This window comes from Liolophura sinensis, chromosome 13, assembly GCF_032854445.1.
Source record: "Liolophura sinensis isolate JHLJ2023 chromosome 13, CUHK_Ljap_v2, whole genome shotgun sequence".
Taxonomy (NCBI): domain Eukaryota; kingdom Metazoa; phylum Mollusca; class Polyplacophora; order Chitonida; family Chitonidae; genus Liolophura; species Liolophura sinensis.
The window spans coordinates 29,363,060-29,382,151 of NC_088307.1; the positions used below are offsets into that span (position 1 = coordinate 29,363,060).

The window sequence follows — 19,092 nt, forward strand, 5'->3', positions numbered from 1 at the left end:
GTGGATCAATAAATGAGCTGGAACTTAGGAATTGATTGTAAGTGATCAGTCTGTGATGAGGAATGTATAAAAGAGTTGCACTCAAGCGTCACCTATACCGTTGTTTTAAGGTAATTTAGCCCGAATATTGACCTTGGGCCAGTTCTTGAATTGTTTTAAGCATGGAGTTGGAACTTAAGAATTACCATTTTATATTCAACATATCCCAAGCTATTTTTTTGGTAAAAAAAAATTCCTCTTACGTGACATGATCGATAAAAGTCATAACCATTGTTAGTTAGGCCGCTCTTAACTGGCTTACTGCATGAGCTAGGAACTTAAGAATTGGCTTTAAGTGATCGGGTTGTCGTAAAGAATGTATAAAAAGTTTCTCACACTCATCTTCGTGCTCAGTCGTGATCGATAAATTAGTTTTAGGGTAGGGGGCCTACTATCAACCCCACCCCTAGGTGACTGTGCACGGATGCAGCATTTAAAAATCAGCATTTTGGCGTTTTCCCACATAGTTCTGTATGTTCAAAGTGTCAAGCCTTTCGTAAGCGACCCGACCGATAAACCCCTGCTAGCTCCGGGACTACCATATTTCTCGCCTCGACTTGTCGACTTATTAATGGATAGCTACAGCCGCCTCCACTTAGCAAGCGATACATATCGTCAAGAAGACTATAAATAAAGTCGACTTGACGCAGTCGTATTCCATATGTGTACTAACTTACATAACAATAAAATGTTGGCCTGCGGCATGCAATTACAAAGTCTATCAAATCCGCCGCTTAAAAGTCCTACATAACTGTTCACTTTTAATCTTATGTATTCTATATATTGCCTGTCAAAATTAGATTTAAAAAAATGACGTAAAGAAATTTTCTTATCCGACTGATACATCTGATAGGGTTTGAATATCATGAAGTCTTGTGCCGTTCCTGGTAGGCTGCCACACAGACTATAAGAATGAGGAGGTGGAGAGGCGTGATATTCAGGGGAATTTTAGGTCACTGGTCAACCAAGGACATTGAGGTTCTGAACGGGTGGGGTGTTAACCATTCCACATCGCGGTATAAAATGATTGTCGAATGGCTGTAAATTTTGGAAGATTCTCATCGATCAGCAGTACGCTCCAGACTCGTGTGCTCAAACCAACTCATGGTTTCTCGAAATCGATTGTAAACAATTCTTGCACATTTTTTTTCCTGTAAGAAAGATCATAAAATAAAAAATGAGGCAACATTCAGATTGGTGCGATGTTCAAAACAGGCCCGATTATGACCTCTGTTCGCCTTTGCCAGCAGAGGGCGCCATTAAAGCAGGTGCTCTGACGTCACAGTTCCATGTTGGGCAAGCTAATCAGTGTGTTCGCAATGACAACATAGTGGCTCAGTCCGATCCCCGATACTTTAAAGTGTAAAACTGCGTTGTGTGCTCCAGTAAAAATAGCACGGGATACGATGGGTTGTTGTGCCTGTAGTTGTGACATTCTAGCCGTGAATTAGAGCCTGCAATGTGAAATCAGCGGAGTGTATCTGTGCGGAGCTTTATCAGCCCTGCACGGCCACATGTGAGGATAAAGAGGTCGTGACCTCTTTTCCACCACTGAAACTAAACACGCAAATTTACAGGCCGCAATCCCAAAACATCCTCTACGGAGCAAGGCAAGTATTTGTCGATTATTTCAGCATGCCTAAGCCGAGGAATAACACTCAAGTGAATATAACGCTCATTCTTTCGCTTCCTGATCTGTACTGAACCTTCGCATGCAGTAATTTTCAGCCGTGCACGATCGAAGCTTTCCCACCAGGAGGGGGAATCTGCGATGTCCGAAGACGCTGCCTGAATCAGGCAGAGAATGAACCTCAGTATGTTAGGTTAGCGCTGACCTAAATTCCCAATACTTGAGGGGCACAACAGGGGGAGTAGAGGTGAAGTTGGGCGCATAGGAAATCGTATCAATCGTCCTAAAAGCGGCCGATTACATATGGAAATTATAATTCACAGAAGAAACGCGATATTGCATAGTCGTTTTTCTAATGTTTTATCAATAATTCGGCGGCTGAGATGAAAAGAATTTCACACGTTCACGATATGTCCCCCCGCTGGAGCCTCAAGTAGGTCATCTGATTTAGTGCAGTGCACTGCCCATGGACCTATATTTGGCCAAAGGTTGCGAGGTGAACGCAGCGGTCATTCCAAGCGCCATCTTTGTTTTGGTGACCTGATGGTGGGCTAAAAGGCTCTCCACAAATCGGCCGAAAATCGCCTGCTTTTTGCTTTTTGCCTAGGTCGTGATTTGTGTTCGTCTTCGCCACTGCCTTGCTCGTTTTTTTCTCCTTCTGAACGTGCTTTATTAAGTCGTTATATGTGAGTGTGTTTTTGGTGTCCGGACGAACCCAGCGCAGAAGAAAGGCTCTTCTGGTAAGTACATGTACTGCTAGTGCTGAAGCTAAGATGGCTAAAATCAGAGGTGTTCACGGATAAGACTAAACGAAGAGAGAGAAATATCAATGATATCATGAACGTACATCATTGAATCTGTCAGTGATTTGGGGTGATTTGCTTCCCATGGAGCGTTGATGTGTGTGTTAGCAGGCTGTGTGTTATATATAGACTGACCCAGTGTACTGGTCTGTATTATTTGGCAGTGTGTACAGTTAGTTTCGCAACACAAGGCCCAATAAAGCAACTCTATCGTTACAAGTACTGTTATGAAAACATTATTGTCAACCAGATAGGTATGCGTGTGTGTGAACTGCGTCTACATGTACCTGCATCTACCAATTAATTATCTGTATATATACGGGAATGTAGGGGCGTACTGCTGTTCCATAAATCACTCACTGTGCCTGCTTGGTCACTGTGTTATCTGGGAAATGTGAAATGTATAATTGTGAACAAAATACACCAATGTTTAGCATTGTGTTAGTTCTGCAGTGTGACCATTAAAAACAGAACCAGCTGATGCATAATTTGACACCTGACATTTTTGACAAGCTGTCAGCAAGGACTAGGGAAAATGTTTATTTCTCATCTTTAACACCCATGATAAATTTGCCGTACAGTGGATGTTTTATGGCATCCTGTAGAGAGAGGGGGGGGGGGAGATATAATAGCAGATTGACCCTACATGGTGCTTGCAGCTTTGATCTTAATTTGATGATTGTCAGTGTTATTAAAGGATATGCACCCCCCCCCACCCACTTCCTGTATTACATTGTTTGTTGTGCTACAGCGTGCCAACTCTATACATGTACCTATCACACATCATATGGCCTCCCCTCATGAAGCACCCTGTACTACACGGTTTGTAGTGCTACAGTAGGTCCCCCCTAAACATGTACCCATCGCATGTCATATGGCCTCCCCTCATGAGGCACCCTGTACTACATGGTTTGTAGTGCTACAGTAGGTCCCTCCTAAACATGTACCCTCACATGTCAAATGGCCTCCCCTCATGAGGCACCCTGTACTACATGGTTTGTAGTGCTACAGTAGGTCCCCCCTAAACATGTACCCAGCACATATCAAATGGCCTCCCATCAGACACCTGGTACTACATGGTTTGTAGAGCTATAGTATGTCACCCCCTAATATGTACCCAGCACAGCTCAGTGTGAAAGTGTTCTCTGTACTACATGTTTGTACAAGTTGAAGGTGTTCTTGGTACTACATGTCTGTGCTAGTCAGGTTGAAGGTGTTCTCTGTACTACATGTTTGTACTACTCAATGTTCAGGTGTTCTCTGTACTACATGTTTGTACTATTCAGTGTGAAGGTGTTCTCATTACTACAGGTTGAAGGTGTTCTGGGTACTACATGTCTGTAGTCAGGTTGAAGGTGCTCTCTCTACTACATGTCTGTACTAGTCAAGTTGAAGGTGTTCTTGGTACTACATGTCTGTGCTAGTCAGGTTGAAGGTGTTCTCTGTACTACATGTTTGTACTACTCAATGTGAAGGTGTTCTCTGTACTACATGTTTCTACTATTCAGTGTGAAGGTGTTCTCTCTACTACATGTCTGTACTAGTCAGGTTGAAGGTGTTCTCTGTACTACATGTTTGTACTGTTCAGTGTGAAGGTGTTATCTCTACTTCATGTTTGTACTATTCAGTGTGAAGGTGTTCTCTCTACTACATGTCTGTACTAGTCAGGTTGAAGGTGTTCTCGGTACTGCATGTTTGTACTATTCAGTGTGATGGTGTTCTCGGTACTACGTGTTTGTACTATTCAGTGTGATGGTGTCCCCTGTACTACATGTTTGTACTATCCAGAGTGACGTACTGTACTACATGTTTGTACTATCCAAGGTGATGGTGTTCTCTGTACTACAGAGTGAAATACTGTACTACATGTTTGTAGTACTGAATATGAAGGTGTTCCCTGTACTTCACATTTGTACTAATCAATATGAAGATGTTCCCTGTACTTCACATTTGTACTACTCATTATGAAGATGTTCGGTCAGGAGGATTCTATAAGGTCCTACACACATAAAGTTCATGTTTGGGGGATGCCCAGGGCGGTGATCATTTGGGTTTGGGTAGCCCCATGGTTTGTGCATGTGATGGTGGGGGTGTACCGTGTATACACATGTGATGGTGGGGGTGTACCATGTATACACATGTGATGGTGGGGGTGTACCATGTGTACACATGTGATGGTGGGGGTGTACCATATATACACATGTGATGGTAGGTGTGTACCATGTATACACATGTGATGATGGGGGTGTACCATGTATACACATGTGATGGTAGGTGTGTACCATGTATACACATGTGATGGTAGGTGTGTATCATGTATACACATGTGATGGTAGGTGTGTACCATGTATACACATGTGATGGTAGGTGTGTACCATGTATACACATGTGATGGTAGGTGTGTACCATGTATACACATGTGATGGTGGGGGTGTACCATGTATACACATGTGATGGTAGGTGTGTACCATGTATACACATGTGATGTTGGGAGTGTACCATGTATACACATGTAATGATGGGGGTGTACCATGTATACACATGTGATGGTAGGTGTGTACCATGTATACACATGTGATGGTGGGAGTGTACCATGTATACACATGTGATGGTGGGGGTGTACCATGTATACACATGTGATGATGGGTGTGTACCATGTATACACATGTGATGGTGGGGGTGTACCATGTATACACATGTGATGGTAGGTGTGTACCATGTATACACATGTGATGTTGGGAGTGCACCATGTGTACACGTGATGATGGGTGTGTACCATGTATACACATGTGATGATGGGTGTGTACCATGTATACGCATTTGAAGGTGGGGGTGTACCATGTATACACATGTGATGTTGGGAGTTACCATGTATACACATGTGATGGTAGGTGTGTACCATGTATACACCTGCAATGGTGGGGTGTACCATGTATACACATGCGATGGTGGGGGTGTACCATGTATACACATGTGATGTTGGGAGTGTACCATGTATACACATGTGATGGTAGGTGTGTACCATGTATACACATGATGTTGGGAGTGTACCATGTATACACATGTGATGGTAGGTATGTACCATGTATACACATGTGATGGAGGGTGTTTCATGTATACACGTGATGATGGGTGTGTACCATGTATACACATGTGATGATGGGTGTGTACCATGTATACACATGTGATGATGAAGGCATTTGAAAGTGGGGGTGTACCATGTGTACACTCGTGGTTTGACTTGTTGTGAGAGCAGTCCGAACCTTAGCCCTTACGGCAGACACAATTTGTACTCCATGGTTTACTTTGTCACAAAGTTGCATATTTTTTGGAATTTTTGGAGAAATTTACTTAGTTCATGTAGTTACGTTATGTAGCATTTTATTATTGATAATATTATGTTACTGTTTTTAGAAATATAAATGGAAGTGTGTCGTTGCCTTTACTGTTATTTTACATGTGGCATATGCGTTCTTTTTCAGTAGTTGTGTCCCTGGCATGCTCGTGTTGGACTTTAAATCTGTTATACTTATAATTTTATAAATATGTGATCTGCAAAATTATCTGTTTTTAATTTGTGGATAAGTAAGAAAGCACACACGGTATTTTCCTTTGACATGTTACATGTATTGATACAGGATGTGTACATGTGGGTACAGGTGCATATCTTCATTTTAAAATGTATTAGTCAAAAACCCAACTGTATTATGCATTGTACTTGCTATATTATTGGTATACAGGTGTACATGTAATGTTATAAAGTGTGTACATGCTAGATGTACATGGACCTGTTATCTTAATGGTGTACAGGTATTGTTACAGAGTGTGTACTTGTGAGATGTCCATGTACCTGCTATATTAATAGTGTAAAGGTGTACATGTATTGCTACAGGGTGGGTACATGCAAGATGTACATGTACCTGCTATCTTAATGGTGTACAGGTATTGTTACAGACTGTGTACTGGTGAGATGTCCATGTACCTGCTATATTTATGGTGTAAAGGTGTACATGTATTGCTACAGGGTGAGTACATGCAAGATGTCCATGTACCTGCTATCTTTATGGTATATAGGTGTACATGTATTGAATATAAATTAAAAAATAATAATAAAAACTGTGCATGTGATATAATTTGTTTCTGCCAAGCACATTTTAGTTTTCAAATCAACCAATTTTGCATGACATTCCGGAGTCTCAGAGTCTCAAAGGGGGATAGAGATACATGTATCTGTATCAAAACCTATCAAATATTGCGCTAAGTGAACTGGAGCTAGGAATGGGGAAGATTTACATACATTACCTTTGGCACTGGTTTAATAGTGATTCAGTCAGTCAGCCACTGATAACATATAAAAATTTACAGAGAAGTACATTACTCAGCATTATATTTTGAACCCTGAGGGAAGAAAACTCTTTGAACTGTATTTAGTTTTGATCAAATGTATGTGGTCAGTGGTATTTAGTTTTGATAACATGTATGTGGTCAGTGATATTTAGGTTTGATCACATTTATGTGGTCAGTGATATTAGTTTTGATCACATGTATACATTCAGTGATATTTAGTTTTGATCAGATGTATGTGGTCAGTGGTATTTAGTTTTGATCACATGTGGTCAGTGATATTTAGTTTTGATTAAATGTGTGTGGTCAATGATATTTAGGTTTTGATTACATGTATGTGGTCAGTGATATTTAGTTTTGATCAGATGTATGTGTCAGTGATATTTAATTTTGATCAGATGTATGTGGTCAGTGATATTTAGTTTTGATCAAATGTATGTGGTCAGTGATATTTAGTTTTGATCGCATGTATGTGGTCAGTAATATTAGTTTTGATTACATGTGTGTGGTCCGTGATATTTAGGTTTGATCACCTGTATGAAGTCAGTGATATTAGTTTTGATCACATGCATATAGTCAGTGATATTTAGTTTTGATCAGATGTATGTGGTCAGTGGTATTTAATTTTGATCACATTTGTGGTCAGCGGTATTTAGTATTACATTTCTCTTTATGTGAAGACCTTCTGATGTATAATGGTGTCTTAATACCACAATAATTGTACATGTTTTTCCTAAAACGTTTACAGCATTTCACCAGCTGTTTGAGAGCGGTGACTGTAAAGCTTCATGAAATGGTTAGTGAATAGTTACATGCAATTATTCTACCTCAAGTGCCTCTTGCACATTCTGCCATTTCTTACATGTACGTGCATATGTTGTGATGTAATCCGTAAGTTGTATATATGTACATGCCATTGTCACACAAAGTCGGGAAACCAGGGCTCAAACCTGGATCGGGTCAAGACTTGTTGCTGCCCCACTCGGCACTCAGCACTGAGAGGTTAGAGCCGGACGACTGATTGGCCCAGTATCAGTGTAATATGACTGGATGGGGTTTTGTGTCTGGTGTCTTTGGCATGATACTTCACTAAGGGCAGCACTTTGGTGGTATGGACTCACCCAGCCGCAAGGAGACATAGTATATGTACACACAGCTACCTGTAATGATTCTTTGTCGTCATGAAATTGAAAATTTTTTAAGTATGACGTAAAACCCAAAGCATACATATACACGTACATACAGGTGCACGTATGGCCTTTACAAAGTGTGTTGTTCTGTATAGGTACATGTACAGTTACATCATACTGTTTTACTTTAACTGTGTAACCGTATGTCACAAAACATAAATTGTTCCATAATAATGGTCGTTGATGCCAGTACACAAGTACAAGTAGCTCACACGATGGAGTGTTGTGCATCGTGAGCTAATAGACTTGAGCTGGTTGAGATAGAGAGGGACTCTTGTAGAGACAGAGGGCTGGACTTGTACTGGTAGAGACAGAGGGCTGGACTTGTACTGGTAGAGACAGAGAGCTGGACTTGTACTGGTAGAGAGAGAGGGCTGGACTTGGACTGGTAGAGACAGAGGGCTGGACTGGTACTGGTAGAGACAGAGAGCTGGACTTGTACTGGTAGAGACAGAGAGCTGGACTTGGACTGGTAGAGACAGAGGGCTGGACTTGTACTGGTAGAGACAGAGAGCTAGACTTGGACTGGTAGAGACAGAGGGCTGGACTTGTACTGGTGGAGACAGAGGGCTGGACTTGTACTGGTAGAGACAGAGGGCTGGACTTGGACTGGTAGAGATACAGAGCTGGATTTTGACTAGTAGAGACCGAGAGCTTGAGGTGTTCTATAGGATGGTTCCCATCAAGAATGAAAGTTCACCCTGACGGAAGATCGAATTAAATGGAACAGTTTGATTTTTGAGGGGCGAATATGAGGAATCCACCTGACATGCGTAGTTGTCACAAGTGGCCATGTGGTCTTATGGGTTCAAACTTGGGCTGTTCTGGATTCCTCGAAGTGTAAACCCGTGCATACTCATGTCAGCAGTTCAAACCTGGGCTCTCCTGGATTCCACAAAGTGTAAATCCATCTATACACATTTCAGCGGTTCAAACCTGGGGTGTCCTGGATTCTTCGAAGCATATACTAATGTCAGTGGTTCAAACGTGGGCTTTAATGGATTCCTTGAAGTGTAAACCCGTCTATACTCGCGTCAGTGTCATTCTGCTGAGTGTTGTCTACATTGTATCATTTTAGTGAAATGTGTTTGAAAAAGTATTTTTCTTTACAGCCTCAAATCAGAGTGAAACTGAAAGTGTTTCTTATTTTTACAGGTCTCCCGCCAGAAGAAAACCACATTTTTACCTTGAGAGCTGGTGTTATCCTCAAACATACCCGGGGATTGCTGAGGCCATGCCTTGGATACCGGCAGGCCTAGGGAGCACTGTGATCTGATCTTAACACCTGATAGCTACTCCCTTAGGCCTCACCAGTACAACATCCTACCTCGACGGTCACCAGGAGAGGTGTCGCCACACGGAGCACCATGCATGGCTGCTCCTGGGTACTGGGCCTGCTGCTGGCCCTGAACATGGATTTATTGCTGCGGTGGAAAACGTGGGGTAAGTACTTTACCATGTGTTCTCTTAGAGTTAGGTTCTATTGTGTTCTGATCTTGGGGTGTATATATATATATATAACTACTTAATGTGGGGTTAGAATTTTTACTGCTTTTGTTTTTCGTCCTGATTTTAGATGTTTGCATTCTCATGTTGAAACTGCACATTGCAACGGTTTCTTGGTTCTGAGCATGTTGTTACTGCTGCTGAAATTCTTCCAATGTGCCATTTATTCTGATGTGGTGTTTGCATTGTGTCCTGTTGTGTTGTTTTGTCGATGTTGGATGGTACGTCACTGATGTCTCCAGAGGACCCTCCAACTGTGATGCATGTAATGTCATAATGACCGCAGCAAAGACCAGAGTCTGATCAAATGTACCAAACATTCTCTGACTCCATTGGAAGGAGTTTTCAGTTAGGTCCATACGCATTTATGAAAGTGGATCTCAAGTTTGCTGGCCAGTTAATCATACAAAAACAGGCTTCTTGTGATGAGGAATTGCAGAGATATTCAGAATGCTGGACAAAACATGGCCAGAGTGTGTTGGCTTTAAAACCACATTTGTCCGTGTTTGATTGTGAGCAGACAGCCTGTGGACTAGATTCATTATGGATAATGGTGGAGGTGTTAATAGATTTAAAACATTTTAGGATGGTTGATGACATTAGAGCAATGGGGATGTTTCTGGTGTTGTAGAGGTCGCCTACATGTGGTAGGTCCCCTGCCTATCGATAGTTCATGCTGGACACTTCCTGAAATACCATGTTGGCCTTAAGCATTGTTCATTATAAATGGCTGAAATGAAAATAATTTCCTAAATATTGTGAAAAAGAAAAAAAAAAAAACAGAAACAAGCAACAAACAAAGCTAACAAAGTACAATTCCCACTGTTTCTGTACCTGTCTCTTTTTTTTTTTTTATGGCTATAGCGAGTTGATTACGAAATTTCCATGTGAAATGAACCTGATTGATGTGGCTGCTTTACTAAGGTAAAGTGTCACAGTTCATACGACCTACCAGTACAAAAGTCATGGCTACGTTTATTAGGATTTTAGCTGAAACTCCAGCTTGTCTTCGGCCTTCAACTTTGTGTTTTGTGCTTCATCACCATAGTGAGAAAGTCGGTGCACATCGTTTCACTTGGCATTGAGCTGGTCTTGTACATGTACCATTGCTGCCCTCACTCGCAGTCAATGATGGAGTCAGCAAGAAGAAAATAATAGTCTCTTACACCAAATAAAGCAATCTTTGCTGAATGCATAAATATGAGATATAATGCAATGATATAAAATCTGGTTTTAGAATGACAAGGTACATGAACTCTGGTTCAGAAGACTGGCTATAACAACAGCAGTGCCATAGAGCTTTCCGTTGTTGGAAAAGGCAGCTGTTTTGCCTGAAAGATGGTATTGAACACTCTGCATTGATATGTAATTTTACATTGTACGTGCATGTAGGTTGTGGACGCTTGCGGGGCATAATGGTTAGGAGGTCCACCTCAGAATCAGGATGCCTGGAAACCTGGTTATGGGGTCATGCCAAAGAACATTCTAGTCAGATCCCACAAAACTCAAGTCTGTAGAGTACATATACATGTAGATGACTGAGTCAAACATGATTGATTGATTTATGTATTTGATTGGTGTTTTATGCAGTACTCCACAGGGGCCTCTGTGGCTCAGTCGGTTAGCGCGCTAGCACAACGTAATGACCCAGGAGTCTCTCACCAATGCAGTCGCTGTGAGTTCAAGTCCAGCTCATGCTGGCTTCCTCTCCGGCCGTAAGTGGGAAGGTCAGGCAGCAACCTGCGTATGGTCGTGGGCTTCCCCCGGGCTCTGCCCGGTTTCCACCCACCATAAGGCTGGCCGCCGTCGTATAAGTGAAATATTCTTGAGTACGGCGTAAAACACCAATAAAAAAAATAAATAAATAACAGTACTCACGAATATTTCACTCAAATATATTGGCGTCCACCATTATTGTGGGAACAAACCGAGTAGATCCGACGGGAAAGTCATGACCACAGTGGCTGGGGAGAAAGCCTGCATGAACTGGACTTGAACTCACAGCAGTTGCATTGGTGAGAGGCTCCTGGGTCATTGCGATGCGTTGGCATACTAACCACCACGGCCACGGGACACCTCGGGTGCATATACAGTTGTACAGTGTAATATTGAATGGCAATACTGTCCTAAAGTACAGTGTAGGTGTATAACAATCAGCATCAAGTGTGTATTGCTGCAGGCTTCTCACCCTTTCTGAAAACACTGCGTTTATACATCTATGTCCCCCCCCCCCCCACCCCCCCCCCCCCCCCCCACCTTCAAACTCCCCAGGTAGGGTCTGCAGTATGTGTAGCTGTGCTGCCATCAGTACATTTACACCTGGCACATGTACATACCTGTAAACCAGTTGTATGAATTCTGTCTTATACTCTGCTTCCGTACATTAACATAAATTATGCTGATTACATGTACAGTATTTGAGTGGGGAGCTTTAATGGAGTGTGCAGTTGTATGATCTCCTCTCATCAAAGACTGGACTTCTGGTTAAAGGTGTGTGAGACCTGAATATATCTTTATCAAGGTGAAAGCAGCTTGTGACTTATTGCTATGTGGACAGCAGTTGTGTGGGGTTATGTGCCGGGCATTGTAGTCCATGTTGTGATGACTCAGTCATGTCACTGGGCTACATCTAACTCTTTAACCGCGTTGTCATACCTGTACACTATCTAACTCACGTACCAGAAAAAAATGAAGGTTTCAAGAGAATGTATTGTCCATGACCATCAGGCGTTAGTTTGTAAGTTTTATTAATAGAAGTTCAGTTCATTCAGACTTAAATCTCTGTCATTAGGATTATTGTTGTTATTCTTACAAATTTTGTGATATATTTTGTGAGAAAATGGCAAATGGTACATGCCTGACACTTCAGTATGCATTAGGAAAGGATCTGAAGTTGTGCTTTTTAGCTTTTGGAAACATTTGGTGGCATGACTTGGCAGCCATATCGAATTTTGTGGGTAACATTAGAAAAAAACACATTTCTCCAGAATGGCCGATGGGATTGAGCTGAAATTTTAATTGCAGTTGCAGAGAGCATAGGTGCATACGGGTGAAAATGTCATGTGACTAAAACAGTTGTTGGCTAATAATTTCCACACTTCAATACAGTATGTCCGGCAAATTGTCCTATGTGATGCAGTTTTGGACACTGATTCCGAAAATGCATTTTTTGCAAAACTGGAAGTGACATCATCAAAACCTGAAGTGGGTATATCTCCTGAATAAATCAAGCTAGTGACGCAGTCTTAAGACCTAACATTATTCCCAGGCAAGAAGACAAATTTGACATAACAGAAGGGGATGTCACCAAACTGAATGTAGTATATGCCTCCCCCCCCCCCCAAAAAAAAATCGCCATTTGTATATTTTATATATAAATTGAAAAACTTTCACAGCTGAAAAGGCCCAACAGAAATGAGTGAAACTTAGGTATGTGGTAGACCCTGAGCTGAACTGTGACAAGTTTTGGGTTGAAGTGAAAACATTTGACAGACATTTTCTCCAAAACCCAATGTCCGATTCACTTAAAGTTTAGCACGTATAACAAGTGTTCCCTGGAAGCTGCTTGGATCGAAAAAAGATGGAAATTAAATTTTAGGTCATACATATGGAGTGACATCGTGTGAAAACAAAAAATTTGAACTTGAAGATTCTTAGCATGTTGATGCAAATTGCGAACGCAAGAAAGCACAATATCCCTCAATTTTGCATGCCATGTGACAGAAAACTGTTACAGCTGTAAAGCTGAAAATCTGTGTATATAGAGGGCTATACATGTGTCAAGAAACAAAGGACATGCGTGTTTTTGAATAATGTCCAAATGCAAACTTACCACATTTTCACACATTTACATATACATGCTATATAGTGTATCCATACATTGTATGGATGCCCACGAAGAATATACTCTTTCTAATTAAGTTGGTTATACATCACTTCGATTACACAGTTCGATTAACCATCACTTGATGCCGGATATACCAGCTGGAACTCTGGCATTGCTGCTTTAGCAGGTATACTTCTTGAGTTGTATTTATTTATTATTTATTTTTATACATTTACCTTCAAATTTCAATTTTACAGTGTGTCTATTCAAACATTTGATAGCTTAATATTAAAGACATGTATACTGTAACATTCAGTTTGAGGGAAAAAAAGACAGCTGATGTATCATTTGCAAGGAACAGTTTGTCTTTTTGTTTAATTCTTTCTGTCTTTCAACCATGCTAAAGATGCGTAACAATTCATTAACTTGGGCATTCTTAAGTACATAGGGTGTATAAAATGGCTGGAGGGGAAGACAGAGTTAAGTACAACATATGTAAGTGTATATGTGTTGTATCTTTTGGCCAATTGACCGCAGGTTGAACCTCAGTGACAGGTTCATGGGTATGCTAACAATAATGTGGCTCTTTTCACTCAATCATCTGCCTGAATTAACAACACGGTCACTAATTGCCCCAGGATCAAGTGACTTTACCAGCAAGTGTTGATTTCATGTTAATTTCTAAACGCGCTGATTCATTTTGTGGGCATGACTGAGTGGTACATGTAGCGAGCCATGACTGAGGGGTACATGTAGCGAGCCATGACTGAGTGGTACATGTAGAGGGTCATGTCTGAGTGGTATATGTAGAGGGCCATGGCTGAGTGGTACCTGTAGAGGGCCATGATTAAGTGGTACATGTAGAGGGTCATGGCTTAGTGGTACTTGTAGAGGGCCATGGCTGAGTGGTACATGTGGAAGAGCCATGGCTGAGTGGTACATGTAGAGGGCCATGGCTGAGTGGTACATGTAGAGGGCCATGGCTGAGTGGTACATGTAGAGGGCCATGGCTGAGTGATACATGTGGAAGGACCATGGCTGAGTGGTACATGTGGAAGGGCCATGGCTGAGTGGTTCATGTAGAGGGCCATGACTAAGTGGTACATGTGGAAGGGCCATATCTGAGTGGTACATGTGGAAGGGCCATTGCTGAGTGGTACATGTGGAAGGGCCATGGCTGAGTGGTACATGTGGAAGGGCCATGACTAAGTGGTACGTGTGGAAGGGCCATGGCTGAGAGGTACATGTGGAAGGGCCATTGCTGAGTGCTGGCCTTTTGATCACTAGGACACATGGGGCGGGGTTTTGTCAGGAGTCTCTTGCTCTCACTGTGGAACCTTACGACAATAAGCAGTAGACAAAAGAAAGTTTATCAGATATTTACCAAATGTCATATAAATAAAAAATTGTTGAATATTCAACAACAGTTGAGGTATATCAAATCATTATTTCCCCACGCTCTGCCTGATTCCACCCCCCCCCCCCATCATTATGCTGGCTGTCGTTGTATAAGTGAAGTATTCTTGAGTATGGCGTAAAACACCAATCAAATAAATGAATTAAATCGTTGTTGGAGTACATGTGCATGTAGCTACCTTGCTAACCAGCTTCTACATTTGGGTCTTTCGTGGGTGACGGACACATGGGTCGTCCGTGGGTAACGGACACGTGGGTTGTCCGTGGGTAACGGACACATGGGTCGTCCGTGGGTAACGGACACGTGGGTTGTCCGTGGGTAACCGCCACGTGGGCCGTCCATGGGTAACTGACACGTGGGTCTTTCGTGGGTAACCGACACGTGGGTCGTCCGTGGGTAACCGCTACGTGGGTCGTCTGTGGGTAACCGACACGTGGGTTTTACTGTTTTCTTTTAGTTAATTTTAAGCACAACCAAGACTTCACAGCTGCTGATTGTAGTACTTTATACAAAACTTCCCAAAATCAAATTTTGGTAACTTTTTTCCTAAAGCACGTCGCCTCCCAAGCAACTTCGTTTACAAAACCAGGAAGACCGGGCAGTAGAGTGATTCACCATAAGATGTTCAAGGTACTGAGGATCAGCGTCATTTTCAGTAAACGTCAGGTTTCATTGTTTTAACTGTGTGGTACAATGTGTAGAGCAGCAGCAGGCTGTATTACTTCGATGCTGATAGTGCGCAGAAGCGCAAATCTCTTGTTCTTACATGATTTGCTCAGATCAGGGGAAGTCTGACATATCAGGATATGTGAAAATGGTTGTTACAGGCACTGGGATATTAGAGGAAAACAGAGTGGTCTGTTGTCGGCACTGGGATATAAACAGAAAGGCATTTTGATATCAGTGGAAACAGAATGGACTGTGGTAGGCACTGGGATGTCAGGGGAAACAGAATGGCCTGTTGTAGGCACTGGGATATAAACAGAATGGCCTGTTGTAGGCACTGGGATATAAACAGAATGGCCTGTCATAGGCACTGGGATATGAACAGAATGGCGTGTTGTAGGCACTGCGATATAAACAGAATGGCCTGTCATAGGCATTTGGATATCAGTGGAAAACGGAATGGCGTGTTGTAGGCACTGGATATCAGGGGAAACAAAATGCCATGTTATAAACACTGGAATATCAGAGGAAACGAATTGCCTGTTGAAGGCATAGGCACTGATGTGTAGAGTACCCTCCAGGTGAAGATCTGCTATGTAGACTGTCAAGATGCGGGTAATCAGGGCATGAATTGAGCCCTTAACTGATCTTTTGCACTTACTTGGTCTTGCGCCTAGCTGATCCTTAAATCAGCCTTAAATTAGCTGGCATCTGGCAAGTGCATTTGACTACTTCATCTAGTTTTTGTCTGGACTGGTATATTTGCATGTGTTGATATTTTTCTTGCTTACGCTGAGTGGTGTCAAAAGTGCCATGCTTTTTGTGTGTGTTTTTTTTCAACGAAAACAAAAATGGAATAAAAATGAACAAGTTTCTGCATTTGTGAGAGATGTTAATTACCTTCACAAAACCCCTGGGTGGGTGGGAGGGGGCGGTGTAAAGGTGAAAGGCAGTAAGAGGTTGGTGTGATTCATTGATAGGCAACACGAGATGTTACACCCCTCAAAAAGGTCACCGTTTTAACTCCTCTCTCGTGGGAATCTTCGCTTTCATCTGGCTCCAAAGTTACGCCCCAAGCATGAATAATTTCTGGCAGAATGCTTAACATTTTTGAGCCGGTATAAGATAACGTAATTCTGTTTACATGTAATAAAACATTGCACTACTCACATGCTGAAAGAAGTATATGTATAAGAAAAAAATTACCAAGGCTCATTTTCCATATGTCAGCAAGTGTTTGATTACATTAGGAGGCCATTGGGCTTAGGGCTGATTTGTACACATTTACACTTGTGAATTGACCGGCCCCGATAGCTTGGTAGAGCATCTGCTTTGGGGGCAGTAGATCCACATTACATGCAATCTAAGGACTCCTTTGTCGTCAAATGACTGAAAAATTGTCAAGTACGATGTTAGACCCAAGCACTCACTCACTCACTCACACTTGTTAGTGATGAATGACCATCTGTTAGTGCCCCTGAGTAGCAGTCTGGACAGGTATAGATAGCAAGGATTTTTCAAAACTACATACAAATCTTAACAAAAGTCAAACATTGTATACAGGTACATATTGTCAATGATAATCTGGTCTTACACTTGGCAAGATTTCGGGTACATTTTTAACTTTCAGTGCAGTTTAAGCCTAAAATATGTTATCATACATGTACATGAATCTCTATTCTGGCTGTGAGAAAATAGCCGGGTAGTCAATTTCCCCCAACATCTTGCTCTTTGCGGCGAGCAATAGGCGAGTGAATAGTTTTCTGTACTTTCATTTTAATTTGCTAAATTTATTGCCAGTTATACATGTAGATCACTGGCCTAAATTTAACCTCAGGTGAGAAGAAGGTGAGCTCAAGTGATAATTCATTTCTAAGATTTAGCCATGGCCATGATAGGTGGTGGGAAGAACACACTCGAATTTTGTAAAGTAGTATGAGGGTCAAGTCTAACTCTGTTTCCCTTTAATTTGGGCATATATCGAGAATTTGTGGAAATACATCTAATATTAGGGTAATCAAGAAACTTTACTGACAACAGTAGTGGGTAAGATGTAGTTTTTTATCCACCGACGAATTAATGGAAAAATAAAGACATTTTTGTTTTAAATTTTTTAGGGGGTAAAAATTTTTTTGGGGTGTTTTACTCTATTTTGGGCACCATCATGAGTATGAAAGTTTGTCTGCATGTACCACTTAGAAGTATACATATACTCACCTATGTATGACTCACCTGTAATTACCTGTGCTGTCGCACTACCGAGAACCGAGTGATTTGTGTACTACAATCTGGTGGTTGTGGCTGTGGATACTGACTGATTTATATACTACAATCTGGTGGTTGTGGCTGTGGATACTGACTGATTTATGTACAACAATCTGGTGGTTGTGGCTGTGGATACTGACTGATTTATGTACTACAATCTGGTGGTTGTGGCTGTGGATGCTGACTGATTTATACTAACAATCTGGTGGTTGGGCTGTGGATACTGACTGATTTATATACTACAATCTGGTGGTTGTGGCTGTGGATACTGACTGATTTATGTACTACAATCTGGTGGTTGTGGCTGTGGATACTGACTGATTTATATACTACAATCTGGTGGTTGTGGCTGTGGATACTGACTGATTTATGTACTACAATCTGTTGGGCATGGCTGTGGGTACTGACTGACCACAGGCACAGTGGTGAATGATTCATGGAGGGATATCGCATAACATTTGTCTATCCTGATATGTCATTCCAAACCAAACCTGATGAAGATGCATAATTAACGTTAACGAGTGTGCATGTTAGGGATCACAGACTTGGGACAGCTGAGATGACCGTCGACTTTGTGGTGACGAGGAAGGCAGTTAGCCAGCTGACCAGTAGCATTTCATGTCTGTTATATGGTCATCTGTCATATGGTCATCTCTGTTGTATGATCATGGATGTTATATGGTTATCTGTGTCCATGAGAAGTGTTGATAATCTTCCTGACTGGTGTAGAATGCATAGACATTGTGTCTGAGGGGGTTAGCACACCAGCGCGGCACAGTGGCCTAGGAGCCTCTCACCAATTTGGTCACTGTGAGTTCAAATCCAGCTCATGCCGCATTCCTGAGCTGGAAGATCTGCTGGTGAGCTATAGATGGATGTGGGATTTCCTGCAGGCTCTGCCAAGTTTCCTCCCACCATAATGCTGGTTGCCATCGTAGAAGTGAAGTATTCTTGAGTGCAGCGTTAAATACCAACCAAATAAATAAATAAATCATAGACATTGTAAGTGAACACCCATCCCCTCCGACATGAACACACACATGAAGTATCAAAGGGCCCATAAAGTGTAACTACATATGCATATGTTCTCTAATTAAAAAAATCTCTGTGTGGTGTGAAACAGCATTTTATCAGATGTGAAGTGATGTAGACACATTAACATATTACATGCACATACTTTGACATAGATGGCATTAATTCTTCGCTAGATGAATTTTCTCACAAATGTGGATTAACAACTTAAGAAATTTCACTAAATATCGTTGATGTATGATATGGCAGTTTGTAGATGTTGTACAGGTTTGTCCAGTGGCAAATTATTACAGATCATGTGTGGTATATACAGTCTACTCTGACTCTCTGGAGTCATGGTGAGGTTGCGGTGTCCGTTGAGGTCACGGTGTCAG

The 19,092-nt window shown here is 41.8% G+C and overlaps 1 protein-coding gene across 3 annotated transcripts in view; it reads left to right on the top strand.

Moving 5' to 3' along the window:
- Nucleotides 1–1,392: 1,392 nt before the first annotated feature.
- LOC135480617 (transforming growth factor beta receptor type 3-like) overlaps nt 1,393–19,092 on the top strand; it is a 46,443-nt gene continuing 28,743 nt past the window's right edge. For 2 of the 3 annotated variants that reach the window (XM_064760501.1, XM_064760503.1), the window contains exons 1-2: nt 1,393–1,649; nt 9,162–9,449. In XM_064760501.1, the coding sequence (XP_064616571.1) occupies nt 9,374–9,449 (76 nt within the window). In that variant the 5' untranslated portion in view covers nt 1,393–1,649; nt 9,162–9,373. Of the gene's footprint in view, nt 1,650–2,213; nt 2,410–9,161; nt 9,450–19,092 lie in introns of those variants that run through there. The other variant, XM_064760502.1, reaches the window with a different exon arrangement.